Genomic DNA, 23,626 nt, shown 5'->3' with positions numbered 1-23,626 from the left:
AGCGGGCACACTCGCTTCATTCTGAGTGTTGTCCTGTGATCGAGCAGAAACCGGGGGGGACAAGGTAGTGTCCTCACTAATTAACTGTTCCCAAATCCATTTCCTCAGGACTTTGGGCAAATGACAATTAAGTGGAAGGGTTCGGGGGTGAATTCTCTGAATCTCAGTAAAAGTGTGTCTCAGCTGAAGAAACAGGTGCCCCAGCCTCCCTCTCAGTTATGGTGCTCTGTTGTTGGGGAGGGGGTGGGATTTGTTTTAACTTTTTGCTGCCACTTAGTGGATTTAACTTCTCTCCAGCAGGCTTGTTGTAGCGGGGCCTAAACTGTCCAATTACTCCTTTTGTGTGTTAGAAGTGAGGGCGTGGGGAATGAGAGCAGAATTGTCCCTTCCAGATTTTTAGATATACTTTTTATTTCCGGAAAAATGTGAAAAGAATATGTTTGCCGTCATCATCATCAATTGCAGACAATTTAGCGCTGTCGCGAAGGAAAGCAGCCTCGCTTACCAAGACAATCTTATTTTCCATCTCTGCTGCTGTGGTTTTAAGTATGATGTTACATAGGCCGACTTCACCTTTTATAGACTGTGCCAGGAAAAGACCAAAAGAGGCGGATTCTGATCTTGATTGCACTTGTATAACTGCGCTGACTTCACTGTCTTTGCTCCGGATTTACCCTGGTGTAACTCAGATCAAAATCTGGCCCTAACTTATTATGATCTGTGTGGAATCAACACTCTTTTCCCCCGTTGCCCCAGTGCAGCCACCCTTATCCTGTGGACTTGCAGTTTATAAAGTAATTTCATAGCCTGTGTCCATGGATAATCATTTTGGGTAAGCCCAGAATGTCCTTATGGTTTGGCTTTATGTGAAGGAATAATGGCTGTTTAAAATGCTCACACAAAACCCTTAATGAAACAGTGTGGGTGATGTCCCTCACACCGTATGTCTCCCACTAACGGTTTATGGGAGTTGGGTATGCATGTTGTGGCGGTTTCTCCATGTTGCATATACGTATTCATCCTGCATTAGGATTAATAGGTCTTACAGATCTGCACTGAGGGCAGGACAGACCCCTTACTTGAATGCTATGATTCATAGATATTAAGGTCAGAAGGGACCATTATGATCATCTAGTCTGACCTCCTGCACAATGCAGGCCACAGAATCTCACCCACCCACTCCTGCAATAAACCTCTCACTTGTGTCTGAGCTATTGAAGTCCTCAAATCGTGGTTTAAAGACTTCAAGGAGCAGAGAATCCTCCAGCAAGTGACCCGTGCCCCATGCTACAGAGGAAGGCAAAAAACCTCCAGGGCCTCTTCCAATCTGCCCTGGAGGAAAATTCCTTCGACCCCAAATATGGCGATCAGCTGAACCCTGAGCATGTGGGCAAGATTCACCAGCCAGATACCCGGGAAAGAATTCTCTGTAGTAACTCAGATCCCACCCCATTGCTTCTTTAGTAACATTACCAGTTTAATGTAGCACTTGCTGTTTTATCAGAAGAAATGTAATGGTCTAGCCTGCTCCGCAGAAAGAAGCCATTCTCTTTTGACAGCGAATAAAGCCTTTTCCTAAAGTACGTAAAGGCTCAGTCTGGGAATAGGCCTTCTAACAGATTTAGAGTCTGACTTTAATGATCCTGGATTAATCAATTATTATTAGAACATTAGGTTGCATAAATATTTGGCTGGCTTAGCTCTGCCTAGCCCCTGGGGAGATGAGGGAGAGCATGCACAAATATTGTAGACTGGCTAGCAAATGGTTCATCAGCACTCCAGATTGTGTTGGAATTCCAGTCTCCTATAAAATCAATGAAGTCTCCATTAAGCATTGTATAGTGCAGGGAGGGGTTGGGGAGTGTGGTGTAGTGGTTAGAGCAAGAGAGACCGAGCTGGGATGCCTGGGTCAAATTCACAGATTCTGCCAGTTGGCCCCTTAGGCAGGACATTCCACCTTTGTTTATCTTCTGTTAAATTGGGTTAACAATACGGACCTGAAACTTGAGGTGAGGCTATGGTTTAAAAAAAGTGACTACAAAAATCCCGTCAGTTCTGCTCCTTATGTGTGTTCAGAGTCACACTGGCTTATTTAGCTGCAAGTGATTCTTTTTACTGCTTTTCCCTCCTGTTAGCCACAGAAGAGGAAGTTGGAGTTCATTCTTGGTCATGCACGAGCAACAGAATGGCTCACTATGTGCCTATTATAGAATCTTTATTACCACGGATGAGCCAGAAAGAACCCAGCTTGATTCTCAGATACCAGGCTGAGTTTCCAGCACTGGCACCCAGAGGGAAATATTTTTTGGACAAACTTGAATTGAGGGTCGTTTAGTATGTGTCTACACTCCAGTCAGTGGTGTGAATGCAGCATGGGTAGACATACCCAAGCTAGCTTTGATCTAGCTCGCTCAAGTCACAATACCAGTGAAGATGCAGTAGCACGAGCTTAGATGCTCACATACGTAGCTCGGCTCCTGGATAGGATTGTACAGCCCATGCTGCTGCAGCTTCACAGCTATTATTATTTGAGCTAGCTCGATCCCAGCTAGCTCAGGTATGTCTACCTGTGCTGCAGTCACATCCCCGATTGCAGCGCAGATGTACCCAGCGCGATGACGATCATGCAACCACGCAACGGACACATGCTTAGAGTGCTAGTCTGGAACTTGGGCAACCCACCGCTGACTTCTTGTGTGATCTAGGCCAACCCTTTAATCTCTCTGTGCCTCAATTCCACAGCTGTAAAATGAGGATAATACCGTAGAGGTGTGTTGGGAGGATAGGTGCATTAACAGTTGTGAGCTGCTCAGGTACTCTAGTAATGGGGCCATCTAAGTACTATAAACAGTTGCTTTTCACACTCTTCGAGGTTTTCAAAACTCTGAGGGAAAGTGCTCGATTACTGGGATGAGATTGCTCGTTATAAGCGTAAGTTACTGTTGCTGTTACTGGAGGCAAATGCCTGGGTAGAAGTTTAGATTTTTGACAGGGGGGTAGGACCGGAATGTGATCGAGAAGTTGCAAGTACCCGATGTCGGCAAAGGGTAGTTATTGCTCTTTGATGGGCGCAAGGTGTAGACTGGAACTGTGTGAAACCCGTCTGTTCTGCTTTTCAGGGTTTCTTCAAAGTATTTGGGGGAGATGGGAGGGAGTGGTTGATCCATGGGTTCTCCCCACCTGAGTCTTGCTCTTAAATTTGAGGGACAAATGAACCCACCGTTTCAAAGTGAAGTTAGGCCTGCTGCACTGAGCCCTGCCGGGTTTTGCAGCAAAGACGGGTAAACTTTGAGTTTTGCACGTTTTTTCTAAAATGGCTCAGATTTACTTCAAAGGTCTGTTAACCTCAGCGGCTGGACCCGTGTGAGTTGTGAATACGACTGGGTTTCACCCTGAGCAGTTCTTGATGCTCTAGCCCAGGCACACCTCTCACCCCTCCCCAAATATTCTGTGTTCATCGCTTCTTTCCAGAACAACTCCCCCCACCCCTCTTGCATGTGTCACAATTCACAGCTCTTACAGATGGCACCATGTATATTTATTTAATTGCTCCAGCATTCAGACTGCAATCTGGGGTCAGTCTGTTTAATCTATCCCTCTTTGGGGAGTCAAACCCGCCTAGGGTGACCAGATGTCCCAATTTTATAGGGACAGTCCCAATTTTGGGGTCTTTTTCTTGTAGCAGCTCCTATTACCTCCCATCCCCTGTCCAGAATTTTCACAGTTGCTGTCTGGTCACCCTAAAGCCGCCGGTGTTTTGCAAGCGTAGGCCCTGACTCATTCCTTTGCATTGTTCAGTTGCCAGCAGAGATGCACTAGGCGGTGCATATGTGGCAGTTCCATGGTGCACTTGTTACCTAGGAAACCACTAGCTCTACATGTGTGTTGCTTAACACCCTGTTTGCTTTCATTTGGATAAATCTTTAATTCCTGTGCTGCCCTGTCTCCCCTGGATCTATTCAGCAGTGTATCCTCAGTACGTTAATCCCCCCCAACCCCACCCAGTCCTCCCTGCCTGCCATGCTGTCTCTGGTTCTTACAAAGTCCTTGCTCGCTCGGAGCAAGTTTGCAAAACGATGGCTAATCTGAACAGCTCATGCTTTTAAAAAAATATAATTATATATATATACAGTGCCGCTTCCACCCAGCTGCAATTAGCAGCTAAAACGTGACGCTTAGACCTTCCATCATCAAAGCACTCAACAGACGGTAACTAATTAACTCTTCCCCGCCCCCCCCAGTCATAGTTTGTTTTCCCTATTTTACAGCTAGGGAAACTGAGTCACAGAGCAGTCTTGGAGGGGTTGGGCATTTGTGGATATGCACAACTGTAGGTAGAGGGTGCAAGGAATGCCCGTGGTTTGACAATCAGTGTCCAGGGTCCCCTGCAATCACAGGACCACATGGGATAGAGAAGAAGGCTGACCTGGAGGTTAAGGTACTAGTCTAGGACTCCGTTCAATTCTTGCTACTGACTTCCTGGGTGACCATGGCAGAGTCACGCCATTAGTCTAGGGATGTCCATAAATACCCACAAAGGACCATCGCAGAAGATGGGGTTGGATAAACCCAATGGGAATAGATGGTGCACCTTGTAAAAGGACAGTGCCACTTCCACTCCAGCACGGGCTACCCTCAAGGAATTCTGTCTGGAATGTCTCCAGGGATTTCCTCGGCACCCCTTCCCACCAGCACAGGCACAATATATCCTCAGCCCCAAGACCACGCACAGCAAACCAGTGGCAGAGCAGGGAATAGAGCCTGAGAGTCTTGGCCAAGCAGGTAGTTTGCAGGTCTGAGGCCGTTAGCTCTTTGGGCTTGTTACTGCTGAAAAGGCAAGGGAGAGAAACTATGGAAAGCTGAGGTAGTTAGACAAAAGAAATTAAAGAATTTGGGATAGTCGCTAGGAAATGGCTTTCCCTTCTTCTCGTTCTCCCTTCGTTGTCTGCAAAAACAACGTACGTTCCTCTTGAGAAGCGAAAGGATTGAGGAGTTTTCTGATTTAAACCGAGTCCCCTCCCCTCCATTAATCTCTTGGACTGATTCATGCCCAGAAAGCTGAGCAGCTCCAGCCTCACTCTGGGCTGATTCCCTCTCTGGAGTCTTGACAGGAGCTAATGCTGTTAGCCCGTGTCAAAGGAGGGTTTTAAAAAAACCATAATTCACCAGCATCAGGGCTCCTGTGTCCTTTGCAGGCTGGCAGTCTAAAATGCCAGCGCCCCCTTTGCTGGTTCTCGGCATGCAACGATGTCACTTCTAGAGCGAAACTAGGTCGGGTTTAAAAATCTGGCCTGGTGCAATCTCAGGAGCAAGCATGCAATGATTACAACGGCTGCCTGTAAGGCAGGACTCCTAGGTTCTGGGGGTCCAGTGACCAGAGCCAGGAAGTCAGAATTCTTGCTTTCTGTTACCAGCTACAGAAGATGCTGTAATCTAACGATCCCCTGCTTTGTTGAGTGGCAAGCTGGTTTCCCTCTCTGTTGCATGGGAGATGATAATACCCACTGAGAAGATTTCTGCATGTCTTTGACAGGCTTTGCTATCTTTGGCTGGAAGGTGTGGGATTGTTTCTATTAGGAAACATTCTTTTGGGAATGCCTTTGCCTCCTGGCTGAGGGAATCTTTTGCTCAGGCTTCGAACAAACCTCTGGCATTTTCAGGCTTCCCTGAGGAACTCCACAACCCGCAGTCCTCAGCAGGCGCTGGGGTGTCCTGGGCCTCTGGAACGGAAGAGCTGGAATGCCATCACAGAGACTGTTTTTGCAGTGTTTCTGGTCCAGCCAAAAGCAGCAAGTCACTATAACATGTGAGAGCAATGACCCCAAAGCACAGCTCAGGGGGGTTGACTGAACTCGAGAGACGCATCCATGGTTCTGCTCCAAGTTGAGCCAAGTCGTTTGTAGTTCACCTTTTGCTGCTAATTGCTTTGACATGGCTCCTGTATGGTGCACATGGCATGCACGTGGAGGGCCTGACTCTCAGTTCCTTTGGCGGTGTAAAGGGGTCTTAGAAGGTAGAAACATCCCCCTGACAATCCCCCTCCTCCGGGTGGGCCCAGCAGCCACAGAGCTGATGTAAGAGTCCTGTTCCCAGCCCCGATGGTAGGGAGTACCACCTAAGTCCAGGCTGGAGCGTGCATGACAAGCAGAGCGTAAGATAGAGCAGCCTCAGGATAGGAGGAGAACAAAAGTGACTTAAAATGCCCCCACACTGCTGCTTCCATCCCTGCCCCAAGCAGAGAGAGACAGTAACTAAGAATCAGGCCTTGACCCTGTGTTGATCTAGGGCTGGGTACCACACTGCCCCCTGACGTCAGTGTGAATTAACTGTATCTTGCTGGGGAGCAGGGGAAGGATCACGCCCACGCTCCACCCTCAGGGCATGTCCAGGTTCAGAGTAATCAGTCCTGCTACGTCAGAATGAGGGGCGGGGGGAGAAATCCAAACCCCCAGTGGGAATGCAGCATGCCTGGCACAGATACAACCCCTCTTCCCTCACACAGAATGGCCTAGCCTGACCAGCCCAAGGCTCTGTGCAATGCCGCCTTGATAGGCCACAATCTGTACCAAATTCTGAGCCTGCTGTTAACTTCCCTCGCACTTGATTCTCGTGTTTGCTGTTATTTTTTAACAGTTTTTTTTTTTTTTTTGCATAAAAGCACTATCCTCTCCCCAGAGCCTGCCTGTAGCGAAGGCATGGTCTGTACAACTGCAATTATTTTGAAGAACAGATGGAGTGAGGAGCGGAAAGTCTGTTAATAGTAATAGAAATGCTACATGTTAACCTGGACAGCACACGATGACAGTCCCATGACTACACGTTCTGTTCCCACCAGCTGGGCGCCGAAGTCGAAGCAAGAGATTCACAAACACAGCGTTCAGCCACGTACCCACCTAAAGTTAGAACTCAAATTCCTTCACACTTGTAGCCTGGGATATTTCCCCCCCCCCCTCCATAAACTCCAGTTTCAGTGTTGCCATCCAATATTTTCATTGTATGATATTTCAACCAATGTTTTGGGCTGTGTCTACTAGTGCAGAGCAGCATTAAGTATGGGGAGTCATGGATTAGCAATTAGAAAACAGAACTCGGAACCAGGAATTGCCAGATTTTAATCCCACATTTGAACCTTGGTCTGGTCCTGGGAATTGCAGGTGTACCAGGCCTCTTTGGGTCAATCTCTTAAAATCTTGGTGGCTTTTGTTTACCCACAAGCTAGCACCAGTTAGATGAAACAAGATTAGTAAAATCAGCACAAACCCGTATGGACACCCATATTTCAGTATGAGTGGTTTATTTCAGTTTAGCTTAAACTTGGTCCTAATAGATTTATCAAGATAAACTGAAATAAGTGTCCACACAGTTTTGTTTTTGTTTGTTTTTTGCACTGTTCAAGCTAAATCTCTTTAAGTTCACACCTTAAATTAAACCAGCACAACTCTGCTGGTAGAAAAGCCCATAGACGCACGTTCACTATCTGTAAAAGGGGGCGGATCGTGATTTATCTCCAGTGGGATTGCTGAGGTTAAAGTGCCATAATATCACTATTCATTTGTATTGTGGTAACACCTGGGAGCTCCAGCCATGGGGCAGAGCCTCCCTGTGCGAGGTCCGGTACAAACACAGAATTGCCCCAAAGAGCCTTTCATAGGTGACAAGGGCATATAGCTACACAGCTCTCTTTCATTTCAGTGGGAGTCACGTGGCAAAATTTCTTAGCCAATGTAGGAAATTTTGACCCAAGGTGTGCTAGGGAATCGATGCCACCAGCCCACCGCATTGCTGGCAGGCTGCTGGATCCATCTCGAGATCTTATTAGCCTGTAGGTCCCTTAATGATCTAAGTGTTTGCAGGATCATCTGGAACCCTGTATCCTGCCAAGTCCACTCAGACCTGTAGGCACTTCTAGCTCAGCATCCAGAGGTCATCAAACCCAGTCCAGGGTGGCAAGGACCAAACTATTGTTACTATCTGTCAGCAGCCGGCAATGAGGAACCTGTAGGTTCGGTCAGGTGTCCACATTGCAAGAACCACCACTGCTAGTGTACACCTGTTCTCTGGATAAAGAAAGGCCTTCCTCTTCCAGGACTGTCAGTCCAGCACCTTTCACAAGCCCCAAGCCTATGTAAATGGATCAAAATAACTGAGAGGATCTGGGTCATTTTATGGCCATCAATAGCATTTGTAGCAAAACCAGCTAACGTGCTGAGGTGGGTTATTAAAACACATGCCTCTGAGAGGGTGACCAGATAGCAAACGTGAAAAATCGGGACGGGGTGGGGATGGAGGGGTAATAGGAGCTTATATAAGAAAAAGACGCAAAAATCGGGACTGTCCCTATAAAATCGGGACATCTGGTCACCATAGCCTTGGGTCATGACCTGCAAGGGTCAGACAGGTTCACTTTTTCCACTTACATCCCATTATGGAGCTATTTTGCCTTCTTGAAGTATCGCTTATGGCCAGACGCAAGGTGTACTGGACTTAAGAGAGCTCATCGGCCTGCTCCGCCCTGGAAGCTCCTGTGCTCAGCTGAATTAATTCACTCAGTATTTTGTTTAGTCAGTGGGGAGACTTTTTTTCCCTTGCTCTCCGGACTCTTCACACAGCTGACCCAGCAGGGTAGTGCGCAGGGGCTGTGAGAGTCTGTCTCTGAGATTAGACTATATCCTGTCCCTCATTTCCAGTGGAATGCAGGCCTCTGTGTGGAAAGCCCCTTGTGTCACGGCACGTCTCTCTGTGCTACTCTGCTGTAGGATGTGGTTAGTGAACGGTTGGGGAAAATTCTCTCCGGTGCCTTGTATTTGGACGTATTACAAAAGCCCATTCTTCCTCTGCGAGCTCTTGAAGGAAGTTTAGGCCATGAGGAATAAAATGTCAGGAGAAGGAATCCAGGCTTAGTGTGAAGTACTTAGTAATAGGATATGTTGCATTTTTACAGCTCGTTTAATCGGAGGATCATACACAAATATAACTGTTATGGGGGGATGGCAGAGAGAGAGAGAGAATTCAGGGCTGATGAAAGTCCTGGACTGATGTCCTTTGAGGCTGACATTCCTCAGGACAGACACAACATGGCAAGAGGCAGACTCTGTCCTAACCTGTGATTAATTCCCACAGTGGGTATATCTACACAGCAAAAGCTCCGCACAGGCTAGCCTACACAACCTAGCTTGAATCCAACGAGTGCAGGTAGTGATAGCAATTAAAAGAGCTCCGTGCAGGGGTCAGAGTGGGCTAGCGAGCTGAGTGCATACCCGAGGTCCATGCTGGGATTGTATTACCCTCACTGAAGCTTCACTGAGTTAGAGGCAGAGCTAGGAAGAGAATCCCAAAGTCCTACTTCCCCATCTACTTTGCCCTTTCTCCCCCAAGAGCATTTACCTACTACTGAATTGTGAAAGCACTGTAAGCCTGCGTGTTTCAAAGGTCGGGTGTTTTTTTTTTCATATTGCAGAATAAGAAGTATGTGATGATCATGGTGGATCCAGATGCCCCGAACAGAGCTAATCCGAAGTACCGTTTCTGGAGACACTGGGTTGTCATTGACATCAAAGTGAGTACTGGCCCTGTTTTCCTCTTCTCTCTCCTACATAGGATCACGCCAGTGGTGTGTAAATTAATGCGTTGAGTGACATTTAACTTCTTCCTCCAGCCAGACCTTAGCCTGCGCTCAAATAAGGATTAGTTGTTCTTTTAAGTCAGCAGGGCGGCAATGGGCTAATTTGCGGGGTAGCCCCAAAAAGAGACTTTACAGGACTGCTTCTCCTGAGTCTTATTCTCCCTCCTCTGGTTCATTCCTGTGTACGGTTTCAGGTTTGGGCCTTGGATAGCCACCTTGCAGGGTAGGGAACAACAGGCGCAATGTTTCCTTACCATTCACCAAGGGCTTGTTACAAATGATCATAAGTGGATGCACGGATACAAAGAGAAGAAAACCTGGAAACAAGCCTTGCCCAACTCTCCATGTATTATAAAGCTGAGCTTTACACAGAGGAACGAGGGCTTAGTAATTCGTAAACTCACTAATGCCCCTTCTTCAGCTCCCACTTGTCCTCCTCCTCCTCCTTTTGTAGACTAGATGGAGATACAACCTTAGCAGTTGGGGGAAGTGAAATCACAGGTATTCTACACTGAGCACCTTCTGCTTCTGTCACCTCCTGATACTTTGAGCCCAGAGTCTCAGGAAGATAAACATTTTGTCTGCACGTGACTTGGAGCGCCAGTATGCAGCAGGTGGAATGCAGTGAGAATGGAGCAGATGGGATGGGTGGCGCAGACAGTGCAATTCCAGGGGCCAAACTTAGCTCGGATGGGAGCAGCTGCAACTCCACTGACCTGGATGCTGGTTCACCTGCTTCCTTCAATGCCGAATCTGGCTTCATACAGCTGAGCTTGAGGGAAACCCACCTTCTTGCCTGGCTTGCTGGTTGAGGAGCTGGGCCCTGAGCAGATTTTGGAGGCTTTGGGGTTTCCCAGCGTCAGGAATACAAATTAAAAGCAGAGCTTATGGAGGAAAGGAGGTCAGGTTAATGCTGGGGGGGCATGAGGTTGGTGCTTAGTACAGGGTGTAACAGCAAGACAGCACTTCCCTCTGTATCCTATCACTGTGAGTTTCATAACTCACCAAGAAATCCCTGTCTTTTATTTATTTGTACTGCCCAGGGTGAGTGTATTTTGAGCAGTTACCTGAGGGAATCAGAACAGCTGGTCTGCTTCAAGGTGGTTAGTTACTCCCCCAAGGAGATGTTCTCAAGTGTGTGTTTGTGTATGTATCAGTCATTCAGCATGGAACAAATGAGCATAAAAAACAGTTGGTGTGTGCAATGGGATGAGACCGATATCTCAGTTTAGAAGCCAGGAGGAGGGGCGTAGCTTAGCTGTTACATCAGCTCTTAACATCAGCGACCTATGCATCACAGCTGTACTTCCTTGGAACCCCAGGTTCAAATCCCAGCAGAGGCTTCTTAGTGTTTCCTCCTCCTAGGCTGGATGCAGTACACTGAGAACTGTACAGCCCTGTACCCCCTTTGGATGAGCCCCTACAAAACGGGTTCTGTGTGGCCACCAGAGATCCCACTCCCCATTCTTTGATTGCCTCTGTCTGGGGCTTTTCATACATGCCAGGGTTTGACCCAGTATTCTTGGCCAAAAATTGCTTTCCCTTCCCTTCTCAAATTGTGTGTAAAATGTTGTATGCTCCTCTCCAGAGGTAGCTGCATTTCTGTGGTTCTGTAGGTGAAACTCTCTGGGGTGAAAGGTTGCCATATAAATGTAAAGTGGCAGGATTATTAAGGCAGGTAGGCGGTTGTTTACCCAATACATTACAGTAGAGCTGGTCTGAAAATGTTAATCATTTGTAAAGAATGTTGGAGAAATAATTGTTTTCAAAATTTCCCATAAAAACTTTTTGTTGACTGGGGGGAAGCCTAAACTGACAACCTAATATTTTTACAGAAAAAAAAAGTTTTTTCGTTTTAAAAAAAAATAAAAAACTTAAAATTTCAACCAAAACTAAAATTTTCCACATTTTTTGTCAAAATTATATTTGAAATGGAACATTTCAACCAGTTCCACCATAGATTCTGGGATTTTCTCCAGTTGAGATGACTCAGGTAAGGTTTATTTTCAATGCTTTTACACTTTCATCAATCAGAGAACAGGGACTGTCGTTTCTCTGGCCCTTTTCTTTAGCTTGATGCAAGTATCGGTTGGGAAAGTAAATGTCATCTTTGTTTAAAAACCACCCTTTGCATTCTGTAGTGCAGGTTGTCTGGAGAAGACCTCCCTCTCTAGTTCTGTGGGTAGTCGCCTTGTCAGAAACTTCTGAGGAAAATAAAACAGTCATTAAACAAAAATCTCAACACATATTTGAGTCACTTATGGATTGCCATGAGTCAGTGTCCTGGAGCCGACCCAGGGATAAGTAGCAAGAATATGCGATTCAAGGGATCAAATTTCTCACAAGGAAATGATCAATGAGAATTTACATTGGTGGCAAGGGGAGAGAACAAATAGGAGGAATAATTTTGCTTTGTCTGAACAGTCTTGTAGGTACAGAGACTTGGGAGGTAAGGCCTGGATTCTGTTCCCACTCGCTCAGTGTGCAAGCTGGGGCAAATCACTTAACCTCCTTGTGCGATAATGGTGGTAACGATGCTTGCCTATGTCACAAGAGCATTAGGGGGCTTAATTTGTGAATGTGTTGTGAGATTCTGGCATGGAAGACACAAGAGAAGGAGGAAGCATTATTATGATTTTTGTGCTAACTCCCTTACATTGTTTCCAACCTTTCTCTCATTGCATTATCAGTTTCTTTAGAGAAACAACATTTAGAAGAGCAGCTTGTTTCTCTCTCTCTTGCCTGCTTTTATTTTATTTTATTTTATTTTATTTTATTTTATTTTTTAAAGATTAGGTGTTTCAGCTCTGATTCAATCTAACTAATAATCTTAGTACTAAAGTCTAATTAAGATATCAATTAATTTGCAGCATGCATTTAAGAAGAAATATCTAGTCATTCTCCTCTTTTATTCTCTGAAATTACTGCTAAGGGCGTTTTGTACGGATACCTTAATTAGACTTTTTATTGTTAATAGGAATATTAAGCAAATTAAAATTGGATATTAATACTTTCCATGCATTTCCTAATTGGCTAAAAAAATAAAGCATTCAGAATAATTGCAGAGATTCATGTACAATTTTTTAAAAAAATCTTTCACAGGAGCCCTTCTGCATTTCTAACAGGGTCCTGAAAGTCTCTCATTAATTTTTATATTTACTAAATGCAAAAAGGCCGGAGCTCATTTTTTCCATTCTGTACACAGATCCTTCCGGTGCATTAGCTTTTACTAATTATTGTCATCTTTGCAAAGATAAAAGAGCTTCTAAAGGAAATCAGGGAGGGATTCGGATTAAAGCTGCATTCTCGGCAAAGTGGGTCCATCCAAATGGCAAGGCAAGGTTTTCTTCTGACACTTTTGGCAATTCTGTTTCTATTCCCAACCAGAAAGCATAAGCGGGTGGGTGGGGGCAGGCGGAGGGTGATAATCTGCTTACCTGACTAGCTCAGGACCTCCAACAAGGCTGAGAGAGTCTTCATTCTATCGAGGGGCTAAGCTTCTGGGGAAGGAGGGGGTGTTCTTATTTATGTCGGTCTCTCATCCCTAATTCACATAACTGGACTAGATAAAGCCCAGGACAATAGATTGAAGAGAAGAATCCTGCACTGGCCTCCAGGGCACAGGCAAAGTGGGACCAAGTTGCGCTTTTCCGTCTCTAACTATGGTGAGTCTGTGACTAGAAACAGGGCTGGATCCAGTCGAAAGCTCTTTATTAATGTTTGTTTATATTGCACTAGCAACAAGGGACGCCAGAGATTGCGGTCTTATCAGGCTAGGTGCTGTACAGACACATAGGGACTGTATCTCATTTACACCAGGGCCATTTACACTTGCTTCAATGCCCCTTTTATATTGTCAGTGTGGTGTAATGGGACCAAGGTATTCAGGTACTACACGTGCCTAAGGTATTTAACCACATAAGATGCAGCCAAGCAACTAGTGGAATATTTCTGGCTCCTATTGATTTTGCAAATCTCATTGGATGCCTAGCTGCATTGTTAGGCACTTATTAAATACCTTTAGAAATCTGGCCCCTGGTGTAAATGAAAATCCGTTCCCTGGTAAATTAAAGTCTCTGCTTCAGATAGCTTCTATTTATGGTCTTGTCTGCACACCAACTGGCACTGAAATGATTTAGGGATTGTCTACACATGGAGCTATTCCAGAATAGCGATTGCACTTTAAATTCTCACCCTGCCGTAATCTGGAACAATCTTCGTTCATAGAGAAACCCTTAGTGGTTTTAATTCAAACCTGTTGTTATTTTGGTGCACGTCTGAGTGTGGAAACTCTCTTATTTCAGATTAAAAGGGGCTTATTTCAATTTAGTATAAATCATCAACTTGCATGTAGGCAATGCCCATGACCTTAGCTTCCAGGACAGGAAGCATGGGATAGTAGTTAAAGCACATGAATGTGATTCTGAAGATCTATGCTTAAATCCCAGCTCTGCCACTGACTCACTCGGTGGCCTTGGGCTAATCGCCTTGCCTTGTTGTGCCTCACTTTCTCCATCTGCAAAAAGGAGTATATACTGATCCACCGGGAAAGCTTAATCCACTAATACAGCCACTGAAGCACTTTGAGTTATTCACAGGGACACCATTAGAGAAGTGCTAAGTACCATTATATGTTCTACAATACCTTGGCACTCCACCAAGTCTTGGTGTTCATGCTGAATTTCCTTTTGGAGGTGTGGGTTTCAGTCCGAAGCATTACCACTATCCGACGGTTACTTTTAGTGGCTTAATCTATAGAATGCCTTCTGCCATACAGCTCTACGTTCCCTTATCTGTGATGGCTACGCTGTTTCTCGGATTGTCAAACACGAGAGATGCTTTCACTCCCGTTCAAAATAATTTAAATAAAAACGTTGCTACAAAGTGGAATAATATCTTTTGATGAATGTTTTTAAAGCCCTTTAGGTTTTCATGGTAATTTGCAGTGTAAAATTATTTAGAGATAAGAGCCAAATTAGCTCTTATAGGCAGAGGTCGATATGTCCCGTTATCCATGCAAGCAGTGTTTAAATATAATCAGCCTTTACTCTAATGCAGCATAATTGTTCATTTGAAATAGGCTTTTTTTTTACTCCATTCAATGAGTCATTAAAATATTCAAAGAATAATGCAGTGAATTGGAAATGAATTTATCACATTATCCAGTATATACTGTAGAGCATCAGGTAACTAGGCAGGGACTGAACCAGTTTACAGAGAAATCCAGTAAACAAGGCTTTTCATTTTGTATTCAGTGGGGAGAGAGAAAGAAGGGAGAAAATACCGCCCTTCAAACAGAATGTTTTACCTCTTTATTTTTCCCCCCATTGTAGGGGAAGGGGTGGAGGGGGAGAGAGAGCAAAAAAGAGAGAGAGAATCCAGAACATTTGTACTCCACCAAAGCCTTGCTATTTTAACTTTATTTTTATCAAAATATGTTTGTAACCGAAAGTTGTTATGGAAACCAACTCTGCCAGCCAGAGAATTCCTACATGAGGCTGAGTGCAGAGAAAGAGAGCGAGAGACCCACCCTGGGTCTGATCTGTTGCTTGGCAGAGCTAGCCCAAGGTTTTGCACAAGTGAAGAGGTTTGGAGTATTTGCAAGATTGCTCAGGAAAGTGAGATATGGAGAGGTTAAGAGCCTCACTCAGGGTCAGACAGAGTGAGTCAGTGGCAGAGTTTGGAATTGAACCCAAGATTCCTGACTCCCAGACGCCACCACCCCGCCCCTGGCTCTAACCACTAGATTATTCTCCTCTCTGAGAACTGGGAAAAGAACCCAGGAGCCCTCATCCTCAGCCCCGTAATCTAACCACTAGATAACACTCTCATCCCATATGTCAACCTTCCACTCAAGAATCAGCAATAACCCCCAAGTTTACATTTCCTCAAGCTCATGGTTTCAAGGCACCTTTGTGAATCTGGCCTCTAAATGCTGTTTTCCTGAAAAGAAACTCTCTTGACATAGGTGAGAATGAGGGGGACCGGCTGTGACTGTCCTGTGACAAGGGCTTGCTGCCTCCTCTTGGAGCTCTCCAGGTGTTCTCATTAGGGGCATTCTGATGCCTGAAGGTGAAGCAGGAGGCCGGTAAAGGAAACAATCTGTTCAGCAAGGAACGCAGCATGCCGACAGCTGTTCCTTCTGCGCAATATGGTAGCTGTGTGAAAAGAGGGCCCCAGTAGGGCGTTAGGCTAGCAAGCTGCTTGTGTGATACTAAGAGAGAGGGGCTGCTTTGTCAGCGGTGATCTCTTAATCCCGTGTGTGTGGGGCTGAGGGCAGCTCCCGAGGAGGCTGCTATCTCTGAAGGGAGCAGCCCCCGGTTAGGGGATGCTCGATCCACGTGCCAGGGCCATTCACCTCTGAGGGGTTTCTCGAGCACTTCACTTTGATACCAGTTGAATTTTTCACTGTATTTCCTTGTATTGGTTAATAAACAGGTTCTGGGTTGCAAGTGTCACCATAGAAACAGGTGCTAGCTGAAGCAAACAAGAGCTTTATTAACCTGAAAAGTTATGGAATTTTCAAACGATTAGAGTCAGGGGCTGGAGCGGAGGCTAAAGGTTTGCTAGGGAGGGGGGAGAGGAGAATCGTGCACTAGCGTTGCCAGGTGCTTGTGTATGTGTATATATATATCCTATAGCTCAAGCAGCTGGATACAGGAATGGCTGGGTGGAATTCTCTGGCCTGTGGATCAGGCTGGATCAGACCACAGTGGTCCCTTCTGGCCTTAACATCTATGGATCTCCCTTCCGTCTAGTGATCTGTGCTCAGACACAGGGATACCAGCTGCAGAGCCTATCGCTTCCGGGCAGACAAGACTTCTCCAGAATGGAAGCTAATACCTTATAGATTATGAAGTGTCTGCGGCATGGACAGTCTCTTAATCTGTGTTTATATAGCACCTAGCACAGTGGAGCCCCAATCTTCACTGAAGCCTGGATTCCAAGGTGCTATACCCTTTAGATACTCCTTGCTCTGGAGAACTTGCAATCTAGGCGCACGTAGCATCGTAGCGATGCATGGTACTACTGTCGAGAGCATACAGACGTTGCCCTTCACCTGAAGAGCTTAGAATTTAAATGTCATTACAGTGCGGTTAGATTCACCTCTAGACCTGGCCTCTGCTTATAAAAGAGACATGTGAAGGTGGTGTTTGGATTCTCGACAGGCACACCTGGGAGCTGTTGTATTCTGAGCTACCAATCGTTTAGCTTGATACATTTGATGGGCCAGATCCTCCGGGGTAATTCTTTATAGTTCCGTTGACTTCAGTGGAGCTGTGCCGATTTACGCCAGCAGGGGATCTGACCCTATATCTCTAGCTAATCTGTGGCATTTCTAGGAAGTCAGTGATCTTGGTGTCTGAGGGCTGATGGTGAGTAGTGCCTTAGCATTGTGAGAACTACACAGGGCAGCTCTGTGCTTGGTATTTGTATTGCTCTGAGTCCAATGGGAATGTATAAAAAGAAGTGCTTGCTACAGCCTAGGAAGGGATAAAAGAACAGAGTATATTAGACAAGCAATGAGTAATAAAACAGAATCTTGAACCTCTAGGTCACTTGTTTAGATCCAGCTTAGGCCAATAGTTAGTGAAAGCCATTTCTGCTTCAGTGCCTTTTGCTGGCCCTTACGTGAAATGGGCTGGGGTTAAAGCTGATCAGGAACTTTTTGACAAAAGTTTTTCATCAGAAAATACTGATTTGTTGAAATGAAGCTGTTCCCCGGAATGCACTGGGTTCGAGGGAACTTTAACCGAGAGGCTTCTCGGGTACAGGCTGGAATTTCTGGTCAGAGAGACAGTGAGGTGCTAATAACTTGGGGGTTCAGACACTCACCTGGGATGGGGAGAAGTGGGCTCAAGGCCCCAATCTGGAGCAGCGCCTTGAACCCAGCAGTGTGCTGTCACCCCCAGATGACTGGCTAGTTTGGGGTCTGTCTCTCAATTCTCCTGTTGAAGCTGTTGCACTTTGTATAAATAAATAATAGTTTATTTAAAACGTTTGTATAATAAACTATTTAATAAATAGTTATTAAAGCAGGGACTTGGACCTGACTTTCCCACCCCCTAGGTGAGCGCCCTACCCTCTGGGCTATAGAGTCAGTCTCCCTCTGTCTCACTGAATATTTATTTATTGATACATACAAAAAGGTACAGCTCCAAGAAGAGATCTTGAGGGAGATCCACACAAAAATGGCCAATAGCCAGGGGATTAGGGCAGTGGTTCTCAACCAGGGGTACACAGAGCTCGTCCAGGGTGTACATCAACTCACCCAGATATTGGCTTAGTTTTACGACAGGCTACATAAAAAGCACTGGTGAAGTCAGTACAAACTAAAATTTCATACAGACAATGGCTTGTTTATACTGCTCTGTATACTATACACTGGAATGTAAGTATAATATTTGTATTCCAATTTATTTATAATTGTATGGTAAAAATGAGAGTCAGCAATTGTTCATTAATAATCTGCTGTGACATTTTTGTATTTTTATGTCTGATTTTGTAAGCAAGTAGTTTTTAAGTGAGATGAAACTTGGGGGTACACAAGTCAAATCAGACACCTGAAAGGAGTACAGTAGTCTGCAAAGGTTGAGAGCCACTTGTGACGGGTTCCCCCTGGGGTACCATGTGGAACTGGGGTACCACTGAGCCCTCTGACCCACCAGCCTGAGCTTCCTCTCACACTATGCTACTGTGACAAGCTACAAAGTCCTCCAGCCTGCACTTTCACCAGCATTCACACAAGTAGGGACACACCCAGCTGCAGTTACATACAGGATATCTAGCTACCAGATTCCCAGCTAGGACCCCAGAGCAGTACCATCCTGCCCTGGTCAAATCGGGCCAGTATATGGATTTAATACCCAGTCCGCCTCTCCCTCAACGTGAAGAGGATTATGAACACTTGTGGTAACCAAGCTGAGATTTCCCCCAAACACCTTAATCACACACACTCTGGTTTGGATTAAAACAAAATAAGTTTATTAACTACAAAAGATTTTAAGTGATTATAAGTGATAGCAAACAGATCAAAGAAGATTACCTAGTAAATAAACAAAAACGCAAACTGAGCTTAACATACTAGATAAATTAGCAAATTCTCACCCTGAGTGATAAACAGGCTGGCAGATTCTTGAGGCACAAGCTGCCTTTGCTTTGCAGCTTGGGTTTCCCAGGTTTTCATACACAGGCTAAAAATCCCTTTAGCCTGGGACTATCACTTCCCCCAGTTCAGTCTTTGTTCCTCAGGTGTTTCCAGGTGTGGTGTTGTAGGGAGAGTGAGGTACCATCATGATGTCATTTCCCCCTTTTATATCTTTTTCCCAGTTGCTAGAAAGCTGTTTTGCTGTAACCTGAGTCAAGCAGTTCCCATTGTGTAGTGCTATCTCTGAGAGGTTTCTATTGTACACAGTTCCTGGGGTAATCCTTGTGCTTGTGTGCATTTCCTCAATAAGCCATGAACATTGTTTGGCCTTTTTACGGTTGTACCTGAAAGGCTGCTTGTGGGTGTTCTCAACCTCACAACACGTTCCAGTAACACATACATAGCCAAACTTCATAACTTCACACACGACGACAGCATACACAATCCACTGTGATATTACTGTCTAGCAGCTCAAGACTTTTAGAATGATACCTCACAAGCCATCCTTTGTGCAAAATATATCCTAATTATATGATAATGGTGAATAAGGAGATGCCAGGGTGTCACACCGCTGGATTAGGGTACTCAGCTGGGATGTAGGAGACCCGGGTTAAAGTCCGTGCTCCAAATCAGGTAGCTAGGGACTCAAACACAGGTTTTCTACATCCCAGATGATTGTTCTAGTCACCTGGCTATTCTGGGGTGCACTTACTCTGGTTTTTCATTGAAAAACTTCAAAAGGTCTCTGTTTCATCCTGATATGGAACAGAGAGAATTTCTGAATTCTCGAAAATATTTGAGGGACAGGAAAACCATTTCCTGCCCAGTCCTTTTTTGGGGCTCAGTCCAGTGTCTATTGGATAACCCGCAGATCACAAAAACGTCCCACTGTCCCAGCTGGCTCCCTGGCTGGCAGAGAAGCCAGGGACTGAAGGGATCACAGAGACGGTACTCCCCTGACAGGGTGTCCTTCCAAGTCAGGATTCTTAGGCATATTGGCATTGCACAGGAGGGCTGTAAGCCACATGGTACTTGTTGGTTTACTGCACAGGGGCCATAAGTTTCCAGGGCTGTTGATCCAGCATCTTCCATGAGAATTAAATCCACGTAGACATGCACATGCCCACACATGCAGGCACACACATCCCCCACCCCCTCGGAATAGCAGCTCTTAGTTCGGAATCCTAGCATCTCGTTTATCCTTTGTGGTCCAAACCAGGCGCCCTTTTCCCACCGCAACTCCCTTTTGGCCTCTCTTTTCAACATAATGATGCTGCTGTTGGATCCAGAGTAACACTCACTCAAGCAATCCCTTTCAGTTCAGAGTTTATCACAAGAGGTGTGCCAAGTGCCTTATCACCTCCCAGATCAGCTTTGTTTAGTCAGTTGCTGTTTTTGTGAGCCCTGTTTGATCCCAGCTCCCCGCTGACACAGCGGGCTACGCTGCCTCTTTGTAGTAACGCTACAGATGTAATAGTTAGTGACTCTGTATTGTTCTTTCTTGCTGGGCCCTTTGTAGTCTACTTTTTGGTTATTAAACTGAGTGTTTGAAAGGAAAAGAACAGAGGGAAATGTGTTTTAACTGATGACTTGGTTTCTTGGGAGGTTTATATAATACTCAATTCCCTAGAGTAGTTTGTCACCATTTTTGGTAGAAATCTAGGGAAACTTTTATTAATAAAAATTAAAACCCAACAAGTAGTTTGGAAACCATTGTTAGGATGCATTGTTCTTTATTATTTGTATAACACCACTGGTGTACCGGGCCCTTGGCAGATACATAGCAAGACTGGATCCCTGTCTCAAAGAGCTTCCACTGTAAAATAGCAATAACCGGGGCCTAATTTGTCCATGGTCACCTAAACAGCATATGCAAGTCAGCACTTGGACATGCGAAATGGGTAACTATGCACATGAGTGTCTGTTTGCCTGGCAATGCAAGACTCAGGGGGACAGTTCAGCTAGCAGCTTCCTGAAACTGAGCTTTCCATGTTTAATTTAGGGATTTAAATGTACCTATACCACAGCAACAAGCAAATGTGCCGCTAATCTCTTTCCATAACAAATCCCAGAATGTTCAAGTCCCCATGCACAGTGTGTGGACAGGCCAAGGAGGCCAGGGATTGCTCTTGAAGCGTTGGTTCAGATAAGGGTGCTACTTTATCCAAATGCCCTGAGTTTAGGAGTTGCTCCAGTCTTGTCTCATCTCTAGAAAAGGAAGAACCTAGCAGGTGCTCTGCCCATAGGAACACCCAGGAAGAGAGTCTAACAGGGTCTTGTGTAGAGCACATCCTATAAGGTCTCCTGTCTTTCTTCCCAACTTCCACCTTGTGCACCCTTCATTCTGCCACCCCAGCTCAACCTGATTCTCTTACTTATAATCCTGCACCTTTTGCCTGCCTCCCCCTGCTCCTGGAATGGCCTCTGCATGCTTGCGTGCTTCGCAATCTCAAACGTTTCCCTGTTTGTTTCCTCCACCAGTGATTTACTCACCACATTCTCCCTTGCTACTAGACTATAAGATCTTCGAGGCAGGGAACTTGTTTGTCTGTAAAGTGCCATGCACATAACAGAAAGCAGCAGCAGCAGCATTCACATTATTTAATGGCATCCTGATAAAGGAAAACATTCCCCGTGATCCAGAGGGATCATGAGAGATCTTTGATCCTAGATAAGGAAACAATTTGCCGGATAAGTACATTTTTATGCACGAAACCCTAGCATCTGTGCCGTGAAATTTCAGAATCCTCTAAACTCTGTCTGCAAAAGGCTTAGACCAAGCCCCAAAGGCACACGTTTCGGCAACAAGTTCCTGTGTTTAACAGGTTTCCAATGAATGGTATTAGAAGTTGAGTGTCAACTGTTGTTATTCATGCTCCGCAAACAGATGGGGTTTAATTGCTATTACTTTCAGCTTAGCTGCAAATTTCATATAAAAAGAGCTTTTTGGTAATTGTTGTAAAATAAAAGTTCAGAAACTATGTATAGAAATTATAGATCAAATGTATTTTAAAGATCAAACTGTTTATATTACCTTTTAAATATAGTCTTTAGTCATCAGCATTAGGATCAGTGAGTGACTGAGGGATACAATGCCACACTAGGGCCTGATATGCCAGAACAATATGACAGCAGTAACTTATTACTGATGGAAAAACAACACCAAAATGTGATTGGCCAAAACTGGAGAAGAATAGAGCTGCTAATCTTTGTAATTTCAAGGGCACCATTAGGGCAAAATGCTGCTTTCACGTAGCTTCGGAGAAAAAACGAGGTACATTGAATGGCTTTCTGAAGGGAAGGAGATGAGATGTTCGCATCACAAGCGCTGGGAGGGTTACAGCGTCTCATTAGTGCTGGGAACAGGTTGGACAATAAAGAGGGAGGGTGGGGAAGGGGTGTGTGTGTGTGTGTGTGTGTGTGCACCCATGCCTGGGGTGTGGGATAGTGTGTATAGTAAACACTGATTGGGGTGGTGGTTTTATCTTCTTTACAGCCCCTCTGTCATGTTTTAATCCCACCGTTGGCAACGGTCCTTCACCCTCCAGGCACACTAGGTGCCACAGCCCAGCTCCATCGTGACAAGGGCCCCCTTCCTTTGTTTGGTGCAGAAACTGATGGGGAGGGACACAAAGAGGGCTTGAAAGCAGCCTGGTGCCCCCTGTATTCACAAGCCAGCCCGCCTGGCCCCTGGCGTACATGAGAGCACATGAGGTTGTCATGATACGCATCCTGGCCTTAGTGCCTGACACAGCCCCTGGTGTGTCCGGCTACCCCATGCATCCTTCACCAAGGCCCCGTGAAGAGCCATTATTCAGAGTGCTTGCCCTGCCGTAGCCCGTATTCTGGCGCTCAGAGGACTCAGCCCTGGCACACTTTTCACCTGGGCTTGGGTGCCTGAGACATTCCGACTCCCAGGGCACTGGAGAATCCGCTGACGTGGCTTGCAAAATAACCAGAGCGTAAAACAGTTAAAACAACACAATATTTACTGAAAAGCCTGGGCACGACGTGTGTTTGAGTAAAAGGGCAGCGCCTCTTACTGAACCTATTCTTTCCCGACTTGTAATTAACGCTCGCAGGTAATTACGCTCCTGAGCTTCTAAACCACAGCTACGAAACAATTCTTCCAGGAAACACAAAGCCACTTAAAATGAGAAGGGGGAATATTATGTGCAGTCAGAACAGTCGAGGCCTCATGGGTGTCCAGCCCACTATCCCTCCCATGGTGCCACAGGGAAGCAAAGGGGGTCACCTCCCAGATTGTGAGTCTGGCTGCAGGAAGTGAGAAGAGGCGATGGGGATCATGGGGCTGCTACAATCCTCAGAGCACCTTCCTCTGTCCAGTCAGCAGAGCTGAGCCGGCATGAGGGGGGAAGTGAGCCGCACTCTGTAAAGGAGTGCAGTAAGCTACTACACACCATGGGCAAGGGAGAAGTAGGGGGAAGATTGTGACTGAGTTCCAGTCTCCTAGGGCTGCTCCTATGATGGGGCAAGCTCCCACCAGACTTGCAGGCCAGAGAGGTAGGATAAGCGTTTACACTTCTAGGGCCTTCTCCAAACCAAACTTTTTGCGTTCCACCCTTCATCTGTGCTGGCCAAGATTTTCAAAGGTGACCAGTGAATTTTTGGTGCTCAACCTGCGATGACTTAAAGGGACCTGACTTACAGAGGGTGGGTGCTCAGAACTGGGCACAAATCAGGCCCCATTAAGGTGTCTCTATCTGGCCAGCCAAAAACTTTATGAAAATCTTGGCCTCTATCCCCAGGTGACGGTGACTAAGGGCCAAACGCCCCTGTTGCTCCTTAATGACCATACATGACTCTCTGGATTCCTCCCGATGCATTCCTGCCCC

General features: G+C 45.7%; 1 protein-coding gene across 1 annotated transcript in view; it reads left to right on the top strand.

The window, feature by feature from the left end:
- PEBP4 (phosphatidylethanolamine binding protein 4) overlaps window positions 1-23,626 on the top strand; it is a 198,220-nt gene that overhangs the window by 67,675 nt on the left and 106,919 nt on the right. Inside the window, exon 4 of the mRNA XM_077805531.1 lies at window positions 9,458-9,556. Within this exon, the coding sequence (XP_077661657.1) occupies window positions 9,458-9,556 (99 nt within the window). The remainder of the gene's footprint in view (window positions 1-9,457; window positions 9,557-23,626) is intronic.

This window comes from Eretmochelys imbricata, chromosome 26 (genome assembly GCF_965152235.1).
Source record: "Eretmochelys imbricata isolate rEreImb1 chromosome 26, rEreImb1.hap1, whole genome shotgun sequence".
Taxonomy (NCBI): domain Eukaryota; kingdom Metazoa; phylum Chordata; order Testudines; family Cheloniidae; genus Eretmochelys; species Eretmochelys imbricata.
Note: the sequence above shows the minus strand (reverse complement) of the source record. Positions and strands in the feature narration are given on the sequence as shown.